The 18,141-nt window shown below is 41.4% G+C and overlaps 1 protein-coding gene across 5 annotated transcripts in view; it reads left to right on the forward strand.

The window, feature by feature from the left end:
* TTBK1 (tau tubulin kinase 1) overlaps positions 1 to 18,141 on the forward strand; it is a 119,875-nt gene that overhangs the window by 52,068 nt on the left and 49,666 nt on the right. For 4 of the 5 annotated variants that reach the window (XM_075749513.1, XM_075749515.1, XM_075749514.1 and 1 more), the window contains 3 exons: positions 8,222 to 8,287; positions 9,823 to 9,915; positions 10,262 to 10,387. In XM_075749513.1, the coding sequence (XP_075605628.1) occupies positions 8,222 to 8,287; positions 9,823 to 9,915; positions 10,262 to 10,387 (285 nt within the window). Of the gene's footprint in view, positions 1 to 3,905; positions 3,987 to 8,221; positions 8,288 to 9,822; positions 9,916 to 10,261; positions 10,388 to 18,141 lie in introns of those variants that run through there. The other variant, XM_075749516.1, reaches the window with a different exon arrangement.

An 18,141-nucleotide genomic window follows, 5' to 3' on the forward strand; every position in this document is an offset into this window, starting at 1 on the left:
AGTCAGTGTTGATGCACATCTTGGGATAACAGAGCTAAGCAACTGGAGAATGAATTGAAAAGTTTTTTGTGGTTTGTTTTTTTTTTTTAAACTTGTGGAAATATCTTCTACAGAAAGTGCATAAGTCAAAATTTTCATCTTGCATTAATTTTTAGAGCAGAGAGCTAGACTAACAGAATGTGTTTGATACGGAGAACTAGGGCTGAGAAGAAAATTTGAACTTGGAGGGAAAAATAGACGTAAAAAATGTTATACAGATAATGTGATGAACAACATATGCTTGTATAGTGGAGGTGTTCGGAGTAATGAAGGTCTTCTGTGCTAATGTAGGTCAGGTTTTGGACGGTAAATCCTTCGTCATTACTGGTCTTTGTTCAGGGTCTGCTAGTTTTGTGCAGTACAGAAAGCATTCTACTTTTCTTCTGTCTGTGACACCCTGCCTTCAGAAACATGTTCCCTGTGGCTCCACAAATAATAATTGAAAGTGGTTGAGGATTTAGCAGCTTGGTCTTAATTATTTATTTGAAAATAGAGGAGAGGCTATGTTTTTTTCCTGGAGTCTCTCTCCCATTGCAGGATCTGACACTGGGCTGTTATGCTCAGCAAGCATTTTTTTTTTAAGCTTAGTCAGCTGCAGCCCATTGATTAGATCTCGGTCTCCTCGTGGCTCAGACTGCACTGCAGTAGTTTGCAGTGCCTTGCTGAAGATACTGTACATGTGCGAGGGCGGCTCTGTGAGTCAGTGGGCAGAGAGAAGATGTTGTAGGCAGAACAGTGCATAGCCTGTTCAGACGAGCATGATGAAGGCTGCAGAAATGTGTCAGCTAATTGAGAAAAAGGTATTTTACTTTCTAAATGTCTGTGCATAGTGTTAAAAATAAACTTCGCTGCAGTGAACAAGGTACTGGAAGAGGAGAGTATGGTATGTTTTTCTACTAAGTAGTTTTCCCCCCACTGGAAAATGAGCTATAAAATAAAATGAAGGGTATTAACTCCTACATTGTAAGACCCCAAATATTCAGACATAGAAGCCCAGTAGCTTTTATACTTACTTTGTAGTAGAAATATATTTAAAACTGTAATGTTATGTAGGAGATGAACATTTTGCAGTAGAATAAACAGATTTGTGGAGCTGCACTACTTGGAGTACTATATTAGCTTAGGGAGGAGATAATTTTTGTCTCAAACTTTGTATTGTAAAAATGTAATTGGAGAAAAGGCAAAAGCACAGCATAGTCATATTGGTTTGCACAGAGATGAGGAAAAGGAAAAAAATAGACCTATGTCTTTAAAAATATTGCATGTTTAATATATTATAGAAATGCTGTTTCTTTGGGAATGGGTTAGTTATAAAACAGGTCATTCTGAAAATTATGCAGAAGTTCTTGTTACTTTCATTGTTGGAGTAGCAAATTTGGACTTGAGAAGGGAGTTCATGTTCTGATTTAAAACATTACAACTACAGAAAGCCAGTGCAGTTGAAATTAAATGTACGAAAAGCAGACTAGCTGATGGATTTGAAAATCTCTTAGCAAGCAGGGACTCTTGTATCTTGTTATAACTAGCTGTTTCTCTGCTTGCCTCCCCTGGAAGCCCTGGTTCAGTGAGGGTGACCTCAGATCATCTACATCAGGTTGTTGGTTTTACTTTATATAGCAGCTCTCTGGTTAGAGCTCTTGTGCTACGGCAGTGAGGGAAAAGGAAGGACAGCTCAGGCTCAAATCCCATATATGCCTGCAGGGAACTGAGATCCCATTTTCCATTTCCGAGTGCCTTTACTGCCAAGGTGCAGGGGGGATAGAATACATCTGAATGTGTCATTCCTTCTGGTCGATGCTGTTCCACTTGAAGCTCTGATTATTTTTCCCACTGGACTACAGAGAGAGGAACAGAAAACTCTTACTGTGTCCAGTGGTGAGGGAACAGGGGCTTCACTCCTTGGGCAAGTGAATGTTGAGTTGGATTGCAGGTCAAGTCTCCCCTCCGTCAGGTAAGTGTGTTTGCTGCCAGGTCACAGAGTGCGTGTCACTCACTTTCTCTCTCTTGGTAATAAATATTCGATTATTCTATGCAAAAAGGATCCTTTTCAACATGGATGTTCTTAGACTTGCATCTCAAAGCACCCTGTGGCTTAGGGGGTGTACACTGGAAGGAGGGAGGTATGGCTTTCATGTCTGTCCAAGGGGTGGAGAGATTTGAACTCAGCTTTGCTGCATCTCAGTGAGTGCCACGACTGTCTTTTGTCTTCTTCGTTTTGATAGAAAAGGACCATCTTCTCCATCTGACTCCAGGAAAGCATTATGAGTTGTAAATCCCAAATGAGATGTGACTAACACTCCACAACAGTCTGCAAAGCATTTCCATTTCAGTGGTTCCCCTGCTCTGTGTTACAGCGCATGAAAAATTTGTCTTTCTTACTTAGCACTCCCTATGCTTTCCATGGGGATGTTCTGTGCTACTTGTTCTCCTATGGGACCATGCATGTAAGAAACAAGTGCAGCTCTGAGGTCAAAATTCTCCTGTTAATAATGGAATGATAATTGAATAATAGGATTACAGCTGCAATAAGCTTCTGATAAAATAATGTTCATTCTTATCTGTTTCTAATGTGAGCAAGGCATCCTCTTCTCCAGCACAAGTTCTGGCACAGGAATCGCATGATGAGATGGTTGGCACATGCTATTCAGAAAGACAAAATTATTACCTTGTTTTTTTCTGATATTAAAATCCATTGGAAATTTTGAATTCTTCTAAAGTAAAGAAGGAAAGATGGCATTTTAACTCATCTCCTTTGGGTCTTTTGTTTTGGAAAGAGTAATAAGAGACTATTAAGTAACTTTCTCAAAACTAAATTTTGTGCAAAATCTACAGAATTAGAACTTGCACATTTTTAGGGAAGAGGAATACTGAGTACTGAGGCTCAAATAAGAAACTCCATTGGGTTGATTGCTTTTGATTAGTTGATTTCTGTTGGAATAAGTATCTCTCAGCCGAGGTCTTTCCTCAGTTTACTGAATTAAGGTTATATAATATATTATAATATTAACTCTTGCCTCTGATCAGGGTGGCACTCATGTTTCCATACTGTGCAATTCACATCTTAAGATACAGTGACTGCTCACGTGGCCTAAAAGCAGCACTGCCTTTCATTCTGCTCCCTTTCAAACCTCCATGCTGCATCCCGCCACAGGCAGCAGAGACCCCGCTATTTCTAGGTGGAGCACTAGAAGGGGGAAGAGGCCTGAAGTTTGCAGCTGTGAAGCCTGTAAAGTCGGCAAGCCAGTGATTGTATGGAGTTTGCTGGTGAGAAAGGAAGGTGGTGATTGCAGAAAAAGTCAAATATCTTGGAACCATGACAATTCAAAAGGGGAAGGGGACATCTCTGTTCATTTGTAGAACCTTACATGCTAACGTTAGATCTTGCTCTAAGTGAAAAGGGCAAGAGATGAAAAAGAGCAAATCCCCTTGCTGGTTATTAGATCAGTTTGATCGGGGGAGGAAGGGAGGTGTGGGTATCAGATAATTTTAGGAAGGAAAATCACGGTAGAAGCATACAACTGACCTGTGGTTAGGATGTATGCATCTCTGCTCTCAACTTTGGTTTTGATACTATTAGGTGTGATATGTGAGCAGGGGGAAGTTAGTCTCTAGAGGGACCCCTCTCACCACTTTACAGAGCACTCACAGACCACGAAGGCTCACTCAAGGCTTTGTGTCTGAAACTAAATACAGCGTGCGCCAACAGCCCTGGGAAGGATGCTGGAAGATGGCAACAGCTGAACAAGAGACTCAGGTTTCTGGAGGGATGCAATATTGAATTGATTTTTTAATTCATTTCTGTTTAATTTTTTTCTCATTTTGTTGTTTTTTTCATGTTTTTCTTTGGGTTTCTCTCTGTTTTACAGTTCTTTTGGGCTCTTCTTTTGAGGCTGTGTTTGATGCGTTGGCTTCCCATCCGCTGCTCGTAACCATCTCTGCTATGAGTTGTGAGTGAGCCATCACCATGCTTCTGGGTTTTCATTTTGTTTTGTGCTTTTGTTATATATGGAAGTCCGAATTACACCTGGTTTTCTTTTTTCCCTCATGATATGTTTGTTTTTCAGCAGGATCGTGACAGCTACCTAAATGTGATGCAGAGGCCTAGAACACTTGGGATTCTGCCTCAGGGGCTGGCAGACATTTGGGTGGTGCCAGAGACTGTGATTTTGGCACTTTTGTGGTTTCAGAGGCAAGGGGAGGGGAGTTCTCTCATCTTAATTTTTTGGCTCCAGCTTCTGCTATTCGTTTTTGACTCCTCATTGAGCTAAAATATGGTGCTGTCATTAATGATTCTACAAAGTGCTGCTGTTTAAATAAGCAAGTCAAAACGTATATAAGAGGTGCAGAATTTGTCTCCAGAGAAGAGGTGGAGATGCATATCCCTGCATCTCCCCCATGAGCCTAACTGATGGAAGCAGGAGATTCCTAGAAGTCACAGAGATACTTCCTTTTACTTCAGTTAAAGCTTCCTTTCACTTTTCCTTCTTATCACAACTTTTCCAACAAGTCATTTCAATCCAAGATATATCTCCAAGTGCTTCCCCATGATCTGTGGCATTTCCTCTCTCTCTTTACCACCTTCTCTTTGATCTGCACTAACTTTCTTTTCATTTTCTTACTGCTGGAAATCCTTTTCCTGTTTCCAGGAGAGGTGGGTTAATGATCCTAGATGACAGCAGGCATGCCAGGGACAAAGGTGGTGGATCTCCTGAGCTGTTTGCACAGGCTTCCAGAAAGTTGAGGAGGAACCAGCAGTCATGTTACATGAGAATACTGCAGGCGTAAGAAAGAGCAGGAGGAAAATAGTGCATCCAAATATAAGTTTTTAGGAAGGAAGCTGGAAACTGGGACATTCAAAATACCAATCTAGGGACCCGTGAGGCAAGAGGAAAAATTTTAATCTCTATGTATGAACGTGGTGTAAGGAGCAGGGATTCAGATTAATGAGGAAATACCAGCACTCCTGAAATAAAGGGAGCATATACAGGAAAGACAGACTGCACGTGAATCGTAAGGGAGACACTGTTGGCGCTTAAAATACAAATGATCATGAGTGTGTGAACTGGAGAATGATGAAAAGCTGATGGGTGCAAAGAGCACAGTTTGGAACAATGCATCCACTTCGTACAGGGTCTTGTTACCTAATTCTGTTTTTGTCTGTGAGGTAGTGTACATTGCTAATATATTGAAAGGAACACAGAGTATAATTTTTGCTCTGTGGTAGTGATCTAACACATTCTCCCAAGCTAAAACTCATTTTAAACCAAGCTTCTAACACAATGCAATGTACTTCATATCTCTGTCATTGCCCTGACAGCTCTGTGTAATAAATTACTTTAGCTTTGTGCTAGACACAATCTGAATGCAGGAAGAGATTTGCTTTACCCTGTGTAACATTTTTTTATAGTAATACTGATGTGGAAAAATTAAAAAATAAATCATGTGTGGTTTCAAATTGTATTTCAGCTTGCTAGCGTATTACCTTCTTATCATTTTGGGGATTCAAATCAGTTGGGTTATGTATGATTCCATAGTCTGAAGCCCCTAACTGTTACAATTTCAGTTCTGTGTCAAATGTGGACCAATGTGGACTGATCTAGACAGTAAGGATGCTTTATCCAGGCTCTTTACCACTGCTGGACAATGCAGTGGTGGGATGAAATTTATTAACTGGAAGAAATGAAGTGTGTAAAGAAATCATCTGGAAAATTAATGTTGATAAATTCAGAAGAAAAGTCAATAATAGTTGGGGATACACCATGTGCTACAATAAATGCTCAGGCAGGACCTGTTTGGATGAAAAACAAAGTATCTCCACAGCCATGGAAATATTTGATTGCAGTGATTAGTGACACAGTCTAAAGGCATGACTAATTGCCTTGTGACTGGCAGGGCAGTGAAATATGGTTAAAAGAGGTGAAACCTTTATGAGAAAAAGATGCTATTAATGCAGTTAGCATCTGCCCATTTTGTTCAAAGCTCCAAACATCCTGACAGAACAATTGCAAACTCTTGCTCAGTTGCAGTGCTCTGCCTTTGCTGGGGTACCACAAGAGAGGACTGGAGAGCGAGCCCTTTGGGTTCAGCTACAGGACTGGCTTGGCAAACTTTCATGTTGGCTGTAGGACAGACGCACAGTTAAAAGATGGCTGGGCTTTTGCTTTGTTTCTGAAAGAGGAGTGGAATACATTTCCAAACTGCCTAGCGTTGGTTTCAGAATAGATCTAATTAAAGACTGCAAAGATAGCCTGTCTGCCAGAAATAGTAACTATTGATCTAAAAAGATTTTCAGAGACATTGCCAACCATACTGAAAACAGCACACGTGGTACTTGGTTCAGTACATACATAGTTGGTAACAGAAGACATTGAAGTAGGAGAAGAACACGAAAGACAAACTCCCATGGACTGCCAATATTGAACCATATTTGTTCTGAAAACATTACGTGCTACACACTAGAATTGTTCACAATGCGCTCTTATTTTATGGCTCATGGAAAGTATCCAAACACACTAGCTTCCACTCATAATGGCAAAGAGAAATGTCCTCTTGCTTTTGATATGTAGAGGACTTCACGGTGATGGCCGATTCCAACAGATGTATTCCAGTGGCCAGTATTCTGCTTTTCAGGAACTCACATCAGTGAATTTACTGGAATTCTGAAAAATATTTTGCAGTCATTTGGCAGTGGGAATCCTAAATGTATGCTCCCAGAGCAATGAAGTACATGATCATGAATATAATATCTCAACTATTACCTGCTGCTAATTAAGTAAATTATAGCTCAAGCTGGGGTACTACAAGATTAAATGCTGCATTATGTGCATGGGATATGCACATGGATTCTCCTTGTGGAGTACTTGATTAACATAAAGGAGTTGTAAGTTAGACTTGTAGCTTTTTTTTTTGCTTGGAGTCACTATAACTTAAGAGCTGCATTATACAGCATTCAGGTGTGTGTTAGTGAGATGGTGAACTCGTTTAAAAAAACATTCAAAGTTTTATTCTTTCTGAGAGTATTGAAACTCAGAGCAACTTTCCTGTACCCAAAAGGAAGCAACTGAATTGTACGTATTTAAACTGACAGAAGGGTGCCCTAGAATCAAAGTAGAGAGTTTTAGGCTTAGTTCTGAAAGCATAGGCACAGCTGAAAGAACAAACATGAATCAACTGACCTAAGTGGGACAAGTTACCCAATTAGAGTTGGTATTAATGTGCTCAAATTTCTGCAAGAGTTTGATCTTTAATTATGCGTATGTTTAGTTCTTTGCACAACCTTAGCCTTATGATGGAAGATGTCTGGGCCTGAACCTGGGTTTGCTACATGAATTTTGAAAGCACTGCCGTTAACTCTGGTGCTTCTAGCTAAGCTGAAAGGATTTGGTGGATGTCATTGTTTAAATGCATTTTTTTCAGAACAATGACATCTTCAGTAAGTGAACTCACATGGTCTAATGTTCTTGTGGAGGCAGCAGTGGAAAGAGTTGGAAGTGTTGCTCAGCCCCCAGAACACAGAAAACCTCCAGCTCAGAGGAACAGTCACAGAAGGACTGCCTTCTTCCCAAGGCCACTATATCAAACCTTCACTTCACCAGGATGCAAAGAGCAAGAGAATCAGAGAAAGAGAAAATAAAGATACATGGTTTAGGATATACTGGGAAGAATGTGGAAAACAGCAAGAACTCTGAAAGTCAGAGGTTCTTAATTTGTTTAAGTCTTACAGAGGATGTTGACAAGCAGTGTGAGCAAATGTGTATGGTCATCTGCCCTGTGTCAGAGTAGGGGATCCCTGTTCTTGTCCTGACCAGGCTGCCCTCAGGCTTTGCTTAGCTCACGTTATTCATGACTCAGTTTTGCACTTGCACTTCTTTACTAGCTTTTTCCTTGACCTGGAGTTTAAGAAGGAAAATATGATCTTGGATAATGTTCTTAACTCTATGCCTAGACTATTACTACTCTAACCTATCACTGTAACCACCTTGCCTCTCTGTAAAATAAGATTTTCTAGAAATGCAGATTTGGCGAATGCTGTCTGTTTAGCTGGCTGCTAGAGCAGATGAAGGCAGTAAGAGCTTTGGGTACATACGGAATAACAGTATAGACAAGAAGTTCTCAGGAGTTAGCTGCACAGGGGATTTATTAATCTGCTCTGTCTCTGAGATTTTCTGTTGTCTCCCTTCAGCCTCGCAATGTTGCTGGTTTTCGAGGAACGGTTCGCTACGCTTCGGTGAATGCACACAAAAACCGAGTGAGTATTTTTGGGTTATAAGGAATTAAGAGCAAGGTTATTTCTCCTCAAAAACCTGTTTTCATGAGCAGAGGAGTGAGAGGTGTGAGTTCTGGTTTGTTACTTACAGAAGTTAGTATATCAGATGAATCAGGTGGTTAAGGCTGTTGACTGTAAAATCAAAATTATGATTCAGTTATTGGATGCTCTCTGGTTGGCAGCCTTAATAATTGTAACTATTGCTTTATCAGACACTTTTAAGGGGAAAAAAGACCCCACAAACACATTAAAGTGGAAATCAGGTTAAGTGCCAGGCTGCTTGCTGCTAGTTTCTAGCAGAAGTTGGCTGTGAATTACCAAGTGCCAGGTCCCCGAATCCATTCTCCACCTGAAATTTTTAATATCATGCCATCAGGTAAAGAGCCACCTAGTGAAAGCTAGGTTTATTTTTTCCTGAAAAGAGCCATTATTTACATACTATCTATCTGGCCTGTTTCATTCTAAACGCTTCTAGAAGTCTCATCGAACATTCTTCGCAAAACACTCATTTGTCCTATTTCAGTAACGTTCCTGTGTAGACCATAGACCATAAGTCCTCTGGTTCTGCTGCTAAGTGCTTGCCAGATGGAAACTATCAGCCCTCCTCCAGGTTTCTGGCCTTATTTGGGATGAGTCTGTAGGATGACCTGTGACATATGAGGAAGTTTCAAGTTTTTTTAGGGAAAGAAGTTATTGTCTGCAGACGGTGGAAAGTGTGATGTGGGGAGGGCAGTTGAATGCCATCATGAATCCATTCTGTTTCCTCGGAGTCACGGAGAAACCTGAGCTATAATTTTTGGAAGAGCTGAATAGTGTCAGCTGTAGCTGGCATCAGCTGAAGGTATATTTAGACACAAAAATTGCTGTATAATGCATGCTATTCTGAGAAATCATGTTCTAGACATTGGATGTTGAGCATTAAAAATGCTTTCGTGTGCTTTGACAACTTCAGCCTTAATCCCCATGTTTCAGTTTCCCATTTACTAGGCCAGGAGGAGAGTGGTATGTGGAAATGTTATAAATCCATAAATTGTTGTGGTGCTTGATGATGAGTGTTTTGCAAAAGTGCTTGAGTAAATGCTGTCTTGTGAAAACAGTTTGAATTATATTTAGCTTAAAAATAATAATAAAAAAGACTTTCTACACATAGTTTTGGTGTGTTTTTCCTTAATCTAGGTTATTCCACATCCCATTAATAAATATTCCATTTCTATATACTGAGTGAGAGAGAGTCCTATGGAAAACTTGTGCTTCATTGTATAGATAAAACACTCTTTCCTAATATATTCACAAAAAGGAAAACAAATGACTATTCAGGTGACTATATTGACATTGCCAAGTTTAATAAATGCTTAATTCTGCATCTTTAGTCTTTAATCTGGCTTCTTTAATCATTGAATGGGAAGTATGACTTCTCTTCTTGCTTTTTAAAATGAGGTAGCTCATCTGGAGAGCACACCTGGAGTACTGAGCAGCATGGAACTTTGCTCCTCAGTCTTCGTCTCTCTTTTCTCCAGGAGATGGGTAGACATGATGATCTCTGGTCCCTCTTTTACATGTTGGTGGAGTTTGCGGTTGGTCAGCTTCCATGGCGAAAGATCAAAGATAAGGTAGGAAACCTGGCATCTGTGCTTAAGATAGGATGCTACATTTTTATTATTATGACTTATTATTCCCCCTGCAGCTCAGTGCAGCTTTTTGCTGAATTAAAGCCAGAGTCTGCTTTTCACAGATCTTGCTGCAAGATGCTAACCTGCTTTTGTGTGTTCTTATGCTCAGTGTGGACCTTGTCTTGTTTGGAGTAGCTAGACATTTTTTCATCACATTGTTAATCATATTTGATCAAGCGACTTTGACTTTATTCTTGCAAAGCAAACAACAGAAGTGGAAAGGCTGAGCTTTCCTTTTGACAAATAAAGATATCTGAGATACCCGAGATATTTTCTTTTTTTCCAGGAGCAGGTTGGCATGATAAAAGAAAAGTATGAACACCGAATGCTGCTAAAACACATGCCTTCAGAGTTCCACCTTTTTCTGGATCATATTGCAAGCCTAGACTACTTCACCAAGCCAGACTATCAGGTAGGAGCCTTTCTTTGTTACCAGTCTGATGCATGGCACTCCGGATTGGCATTTGGATTTTCTGACATTTCCATGCACATGTTCATATCTGGCTGAGGAATACCTTTCCTAGGACAAGGAGAAAAAGGTTGGACTGTACAGTTCTTCAACATCTCAGAAGTTTTTTCTTCTCCTTCCACCACCCTGTCCAAAATAATCCTGTACTCCAGACCAGAAAGCTCTTCCCAAGCAACAGAGTACTTTTGGCTTTCATTAAAACACAAAACTTTTGAGATAGATACTCCAAATGTGACGAACTTTTAGCACAGCTTGCCAAAGTCTGCAAAGAGCCTATGCCAACAACTGAACAGTGCACACCAACCTCTTTGTTTTCTTGCAGACTCATTTGGACCTTAGCGATTATTATCTTTTTCTTTAATATTCATCTTAACATTTTTTTCTCCCGTTCACGGTTTGCTGTCAGCATATATGTGATCAGTTACAGCAGCTCAACTAACACAATATAACTGAGGCAACTAGATTCTACATCCCTTTTTTATCACAATGTTTTTCTCTGTACATTAAAGCCAGAGTGATGAAAACAACATTTTATTAACAGATCTGTGCAGTCTTATATGAGTGTCTGCTCCTGTTGATAGTGCATCAAATGAGTGGGAAAATCATAGGAGGGTGTTCTAGCAAACTCTCTCCAACAGTGCAACCACAACTTTTTAAAAAAGTTTAAAAAAAAAAAAAAAGGACAAATACTTTCTGGATAGTACAGTTGAAAAATAACATTTGCCACTAAGATGGAGGGCTACAGAGGGATGGAGGTGGACTGAGGAGATGCTGAGGGAGCTGGATTTGTTTAGTCCGGAGAAGAAAAGTGAAAGAGGGGATCTGATTGCTGTCTTCCACTGCCTCAAGGACGGTTCTAGGGAGAATAGAGGCAGACTTTTCTCAGAGGCAGCAAAGGAAATTGTGACTAAATATAGGGGGGGGGGGAATCAGAACGAGAGTTCTTAAGTGTCGTGGTTTAACCCAAGCCGGCAGCCGAGCCCCACACAGCTGCTAGCTCCCTCCCCACTGGTGGGATGAGGGAGAGAATCAGAAGAGTAAGAGTGAGAAAAATCGTGGGTTGAGATAAAGACAGTGTAATAGGTAAAGCAAAAGCCACGCACGCAAGCAAAGCAAGACATTCACCACTTCCTATGGGCAGGCAGGTATTCAGCCATCCCCAGGAAAGCAAGGTCCCATCACAACATAACAGTTACTTGGGAAGACAAATGCCATCACTTCAAACATGCCCCCCTTCCTTCCTTCTTCCCCCAGATTTATATGCTGAGCATGATGTCATATAGTATGGAACATTGCTTTGGTTAGTTGGGGTCAGCTGTCCCAGCTGTGTCCCCTCCCAACTCCTTGTGCACCCCCAGCCTACTTGCTGGCAGGGTGATGTGAGGGGCAGAAAAGGCCTCGGCTCTGTGTAAGCGCTGCTCAGCAATAACAAAAACATGTTTTCAGCTCAAATCCAAAACAGCCCCATATTAGCCACTGTGAAGAAAATTAACTCTATCCCAGCTAAAACCAGCACATTAAAGTACGGAACTGTAGAATTTCCATCTTTGGGGATTTCCAAAAGTCGACTGGATGAGGAACCTGATCTGACTTTGCAGTTAGCCCCAGTTTGAGCAGATGGTTGGATTAGGGATCTCCAAAGCTTCTTTTGAACCTACATACTCCTATATTCTATTCCAGTTTAAAGTAATTGTGTCCTAACAGTACTGAAAAGCCACCCTTGAGATGGAAATGGAAGGAGATGTTGCCAGACAATTTTAGTGCAGTACAAATCATGAACAGCAATTTCACAGTAGGGGATTTGTTTGAAGCTGTGAATTGCCTCTCTGCCTTCAGTTTCTTGCAGGTGCATCTCCCTCCAAAAGGGAACTCCCCACAAAAGTCTGGCACCTTGCCACCAAACACTGATTGTTCTGACTTGACTTGGAGGCCTATTCCAGCCAGCAAATTCTCCAAACGTCTCAGCTCCAGAGATGTGTTTATATTGATTTATCTTTATATTGATTTATCTGGATTTATTACTGTGAAAGATTAAAAAGGATATCAGATGGCATCTGAATTTGTCACCAGTTCCAGACCCTCAGGGAAATTAAGGAAATTGGGGAAATATGTCTACGAATATATTAAAGTAATGATTTATTTAAAAATCGGAACAACAAGATTAGAAATAAGAAAACAGAATAAAACATATATGAATATAATTTGATGTTACAATTCACCATTTCCCTTCTTAACTCTTCAATATATTTCAATCTAAGGTGTATGCTGATCACCAGGTGAGGATTATGACTCTGCTGTCCTGTAGCTTGACAGGTTTGGTGTTTCATATAGCTACCCAGCTCTAGTCAATCTCTGAGTTCTCCTCTTTGAGAGAAATTATGATGAAAGGGCAGCTTCACTGGGCTGGAGAAAAGATTTGCCTGGCCTAGTAGCATGTATCTTTCCACAGTGTTGGCTGTGGGACGATTATGAGAGAATGAGCATTCAGTGACATTTCCCCAGAAAACTCTCAAAGCTCAAGGATCAAGGATCCCTGAGGCTCAAGAATCTCCTAAACCAAAAACATCTCTGTATTTCATAGCGCTTAATTTGTCTTCCATGAATTTGTCCAGTCTCCTCCTGATTTCATGTAAACCTTTAGCATCCACCATGTGACAGGTAGGCACCACAGCTTCAGTGCTTGCTGTGAGAAGAACTACTTTTTTCTGTTTGTTCTAAACTTGTCACCTGCCAGCCTTATTTAATGCCCCTTACATCTCAGACAAAACTATGAATGCTGGTCCCTCTCCTGCGTCCCAGCAACACAGAATCTACAGACCTCTATGATATTGCTCTTCAGTTACTCTTTTGCCCAGACTGAAGGATCCTAGTCTACTTACTTGCTTTTTGCCCAGAAGGAAACCTTTCCACACCTTTGGTTTGTGTCCTCTTCTGAACCTTGTCCAATTGTACCTTTGTGAGGTGGGGACTTGCCAACATTGCATACTCAAGATGTACGTAGCCCATGAAGTGATAAACTACAGTTACAATGTTCTGTTCTATTCCTAAGACTTTCCCTCTGTTTTATCCAGTGCCAATGCAGTTTTGATTGCTCCCATCTCCGTGTACCAAGTAAAGCTTTGGCTTCTTTTGCAGTAGCATGAAGTTTTGGTAAAACCTTCCTCTCCCACTTCTATCATTTTGAAGTGGAGAATGATGCATAAATGCTGCATGTGAGCATCCAATAATAAGATTATTCTGACTTCTCCCTCGTCCCTCGCTGTCTGCATTCTGATGTATTATCTCTCTAACTTCTCCTGATGTGTGTCTTCTGGCTTTGCAGGATGCTGGATATCATTGGATGTTTTTGGCTTTAGAAAGAGGCCAGACACGAATGTAAGAAGAGCCATACTGGGTCAGCCCCTCTTTTCTTGCTCCTTTGTAAATGGGGTCAGACAATAGGGAACTGGTCACTGCTGCTGTCCTCCTTGCTCCAAGTAGTCCATGCCCCGAAGTTTGCAATCTTTTTCTTCAGCTCTGCCACCATCAGCATCTGATATTATCTGTCTAAGCACACTAGTGAAGGATAGGAAAGGGAGAAGGGTGAAATACACCTCTAGCCCTCACCAACATTGTGCAGCACAGCTTAACTGTTGCATGAAGGAAAAAGCAACTGCATCTGCTATCTTCAGACTTGTTTTATCATTGTCACAGGTTAGGGGTGGAAGGCAATGCAGATACTTCATCTCAGTGACCCCATGACTTTTCTACCCACCCCCCATCCTTCCTTCTCCATATTGTTGTTTACAAAAAAACAACAAAAAACCCCAGTCCTCTCCCACCACTCAGAGCTGTATGTATCTCTGTATCTCTGTATCTCTCTCTCTCTCTCTCTCTCTCTCTCCATCCGCCCTCTAGCCTGGCTTATGGTGTTTTCTGTCTTCGTATGAATTCTCTCCTCTCTGTCTCCTAGTTTTGCAATTCTCCTACTCACACCCTTGCCCCTATGTAATTGTTGGGGTTTTTTTTCTCTTTTTTGCACTTGTTAGCCACCATGATTATCTCTCGTTTGCCTCAATTAAGTAATCACACTACTGTCTTTGCCCCTACCAGCTGGGACTGGGAAGATCATAATCTTCCTTAATGCATGAATATAACATTACTAACACTCAGGACTACAGCTGATGCTCTGCAGCATCTAAATAGTCACCTGCCTTGGGGAGAAAAGGGGATTACTCCATTGTCTGTCTGCAGCAGTTTCACTCTTCCTTAGCCAGTGATCTTAGCTGGGTCCAGAAGCTGATGGGATAGTGAGCCTGTTCTTCCTGGACCTACTCCCCATGGCGGTGAAGGTTGCCAAGATCATACTTGGTCACACGCTGTGGCTCTAGATCCATGGGAAGTGTCTAGTTCTTAATATTGGTATCTATCAAAAAGCCATCAAAAAGTGTTTGTCAGTAGTCCTCTGCCTTCCCTTGCCATTTTAGATCCCCCTAAGTACACTTCATGCTGAGTGGTGATGCTATTGCAGTTCTGGGCCCCTGAGATCACGTCAGAAGAGAGAGATACAAGGTTGTAACTGAAGACTAAGTGTGACTGGAGACCGCTACTCTCTGATGATAGATGGCACAAGCTTTGCCTAGGCATAGGTAAAGAAAATGATGGTAGAATGAAACAGACTTGACCTGTCATGTGATGGATCTCAATTATGCCTTCTGTTTTTGCACTTCTTGAGCTTAGGGCCTCTGACATCAGGCCTGTCCCTTTAATGGATCATTGTCAGTATTGGTTCATGGTTAGGATCAAACTCTTAGTACTTTCACAGTAGGAGGATATGGGCATTAGAGCAACGTTTTTGGGTTTTCTGACTTACTTGACAGCAAGAGAGACATGCCTTTTCCCTGGCATAGTGAAGATAGGATGTGAGAAAGGTACATGAAAATCTTTTCTATTGCAGTTGCATGCTGGGTCCAACTAGTAGAGGGATAGTTTCAGGTATGGCTGGGGAGGTGGCTGGCTTCTCTCCCCAAAGATCCATCTTTTTGCAATGTGTATCAGAAAAGGAATAGTGACCTTTGATCCTGCAAGATTATAGAAACTGGGGGGCCTTTGCTTGGGAGCCCATCATATTTCCTCAGCTGGTGGATTGTGAATTGTATTTTACCCAAGAAAAACGATCACATCACCTGTGATTGTGTAATAGAATGGCTGGCTTGTACACGTCCAGAGCAGATGTGGGAAGGTAAGAGCTTTGTATATGGACCTCCTCCTTTCAGATCCAGTCAATGCCAGATATTGTCAGAGCATTTGGGAAAGACTCCCTGTGGACAACCAGGGAGTCTGAGTGCTCTTGTGCTGGCCCAGTTTTTGGAAGTCTTTCATCAAAGGCTTAGTGTTTTCTCACCAGGTATCCTTCTAGGGCTTACAAACAGATATCAGGAGCATTCCCTTGTCAAAAGGAGACCCTTGCTACTTAAGAGGTGTTATTATTCTTCAGTACTGTGTTGGGGATTACAGTGCAGATTAGAAACTTGAGCAAGAACAATTTACCATGCCTGAAGTGTGTGCTGAAAGGTTCCATCTTCCTAGATGAGCCCTGAAGAATTCAAGGCTGGAGCATCTGAACAATCCATAACTGTTTTGGTACCTTTTTCACCTGATATTTCAGGATTGACTGTGATTCATTTCCTGAACCTTGGCCAGGAGAAGGCATTCAACAAGATGTATCATGACAGTTTAATGGGCAATTTCTGCACAATTGGCTGCTTCTCTCTCATTCTATGAGGCATCAGCCCAAAACATGGCATGCGACTACAAAATGTGCGATTAAGCTTTATTGTCCTCATGGACATTAGCATCTTGTGGTAGTTTAACCCAGCAGGTAGCTAAAACAACCACACAACCCTTTGCTCACTCTGCCCCCTCCCCCAGTGGGATAGGGGAGAGAATCAGAAAAAAAAATGTAAAACTCGAGGGTTGAGATAAAGACAGTTTAATATGACAGAAAAGGAAGTTAATAATAATAATAGTGATGATGATGATAAAAGAATATACAAAACAAGTGATGCACAGCGCAATTGCTCACCACGCGCAGACCACTGATGCCCAGCTAGTTCCTGAGCCATGGTCCCAGCCCCCAGCCAGCTTCCCCCAAGTTATATACTGAGCATGACGTCATATGGCATGGAATATCCCTTTGTCCAGTTTGGATCAGCTGTCCTGGCCGTGTCCCCTCCCAGCTTCTTGTGCACCCCCAGCCTCCTCGCTGGTGGGGCAGTTTGAGAAGCTGAAAAGTCCTTGACTTGTAAACATTGAGTAGCAACAACATACATCAGTGTGTTATCAACATTACTCTCATCCTAAATCCAAATCACAAAACTATATGTATTTTATTTACTTCTTATCCCTTTCTGTGGTTAAATCTGGGCCAGTGGGAAGCTCAGGAGTCTGAACAGCCCTAAAGGGGCAAAGCTGATCCAATCCATGCTCTGCCACTGTTTCAATAATGTTCTCCTGTGACTCTGATAACCTTCCAAAGGAAAATTCTGTCTGCCTTCTCACTGGGGTGCCATGGATCTCTGCTTAGCTTGTAGATAGGGAAGAGGATCTGATCTGCATCTGTAGCCATTGCCTCCCTTCTCTTTCTAGACCCTAGAGAGGTGGAGTGATTGCTGTATGGTGCAGGTAGTCTGAATGAAATATACTGCCTTGCACCTTTCCTGTTACCTCCCAGGGTTCCAGAATGGCCAACATTTCCTTTGTTTATGAAGAATTCCCAGTGAGACCTATCCAAACTGTTGGTCTTCCACCACAGCTTCCCTATGACTTGGAAGCTCTTTTCCAAGTAAGGCCAACTACAGGCACTGTGATAATGGGTTGATTTCATAGGTCTCTGTCTGCATGTGGTGTAGACCTGTTGGGTGTACTGGAGGTTAGTCCTGTCTGGTAGCTTCATGATTTGAGCCTGATTTTTAGGTTACAATTAAGTATACATAACTTTTTTTTACCCAGTGCATGATGACAGACATATACATTATTCTCAACCAGCAGAGAGAAATTGGAGTATCTTCCTGCATCAGGGAAATCTTATGAAAGATGTTACTCTGTCATCTAATACTTTTTCCTATGTTCCTTCATCGGCCTTCCCTGAAGTCTCTTCATCTAGCCTCAAACTCCATCAAATGGTTATCATGAAGTTTTAGGAAAAAACTATAATATTGTTCATGTATGCACATGCTTCATAATCACTTTCCTTGGTTTTGTGTTCTATCCAGACACAAAAAGCTAGGTCTGTTACTGTCAAGAAAATGTAGCAAGTCAGCCTCTATCTACCCTTAGGTCCATGATATACAAACTAAAAAATTCTTAATGAAGTGGTGTATGCAGGCATAGCTGTGGTGGGCATTATATTCTTGCTGAAGAGAGATGCTGCGCTCATTATGAAATAACTACTTTTGGAAAGCATGTCCAGGTACATGAAAAATTAGAAGGGGGCTGGGAAGAGCCAGCATGGATTTATCCAGGACAAAGCACACCTGACCAACCTGCGGAGAGAGCAGTGACAGTTATCTACCTTGACTTTACACAGTTTCTCACAATGTCTTTGTAGCCAGATTGGAAAGAGATAGTTTGAATAAGTGGACCACAAGGTTAGTGGCAAATTGTCTGGATTGCTGGGCGTCAGAGGGTTGTGATCAGCAACCAAAGTTCAGTTGGTT

Source organism: Balearica regulorum, chromosome 3 (genome assembly GCF_011004875.1).
Source record: "Balearica regulorum gibbericeps isolate bBalReg1 chromosome 3, bBalReg1.pri, whole genome shotgun sequence".
Lineage (NCBI taxonomy): Eukaryota > Metazoa > Chordata > Aves > Gruiformes > Gruidae > Balearica > Balearica regulorum.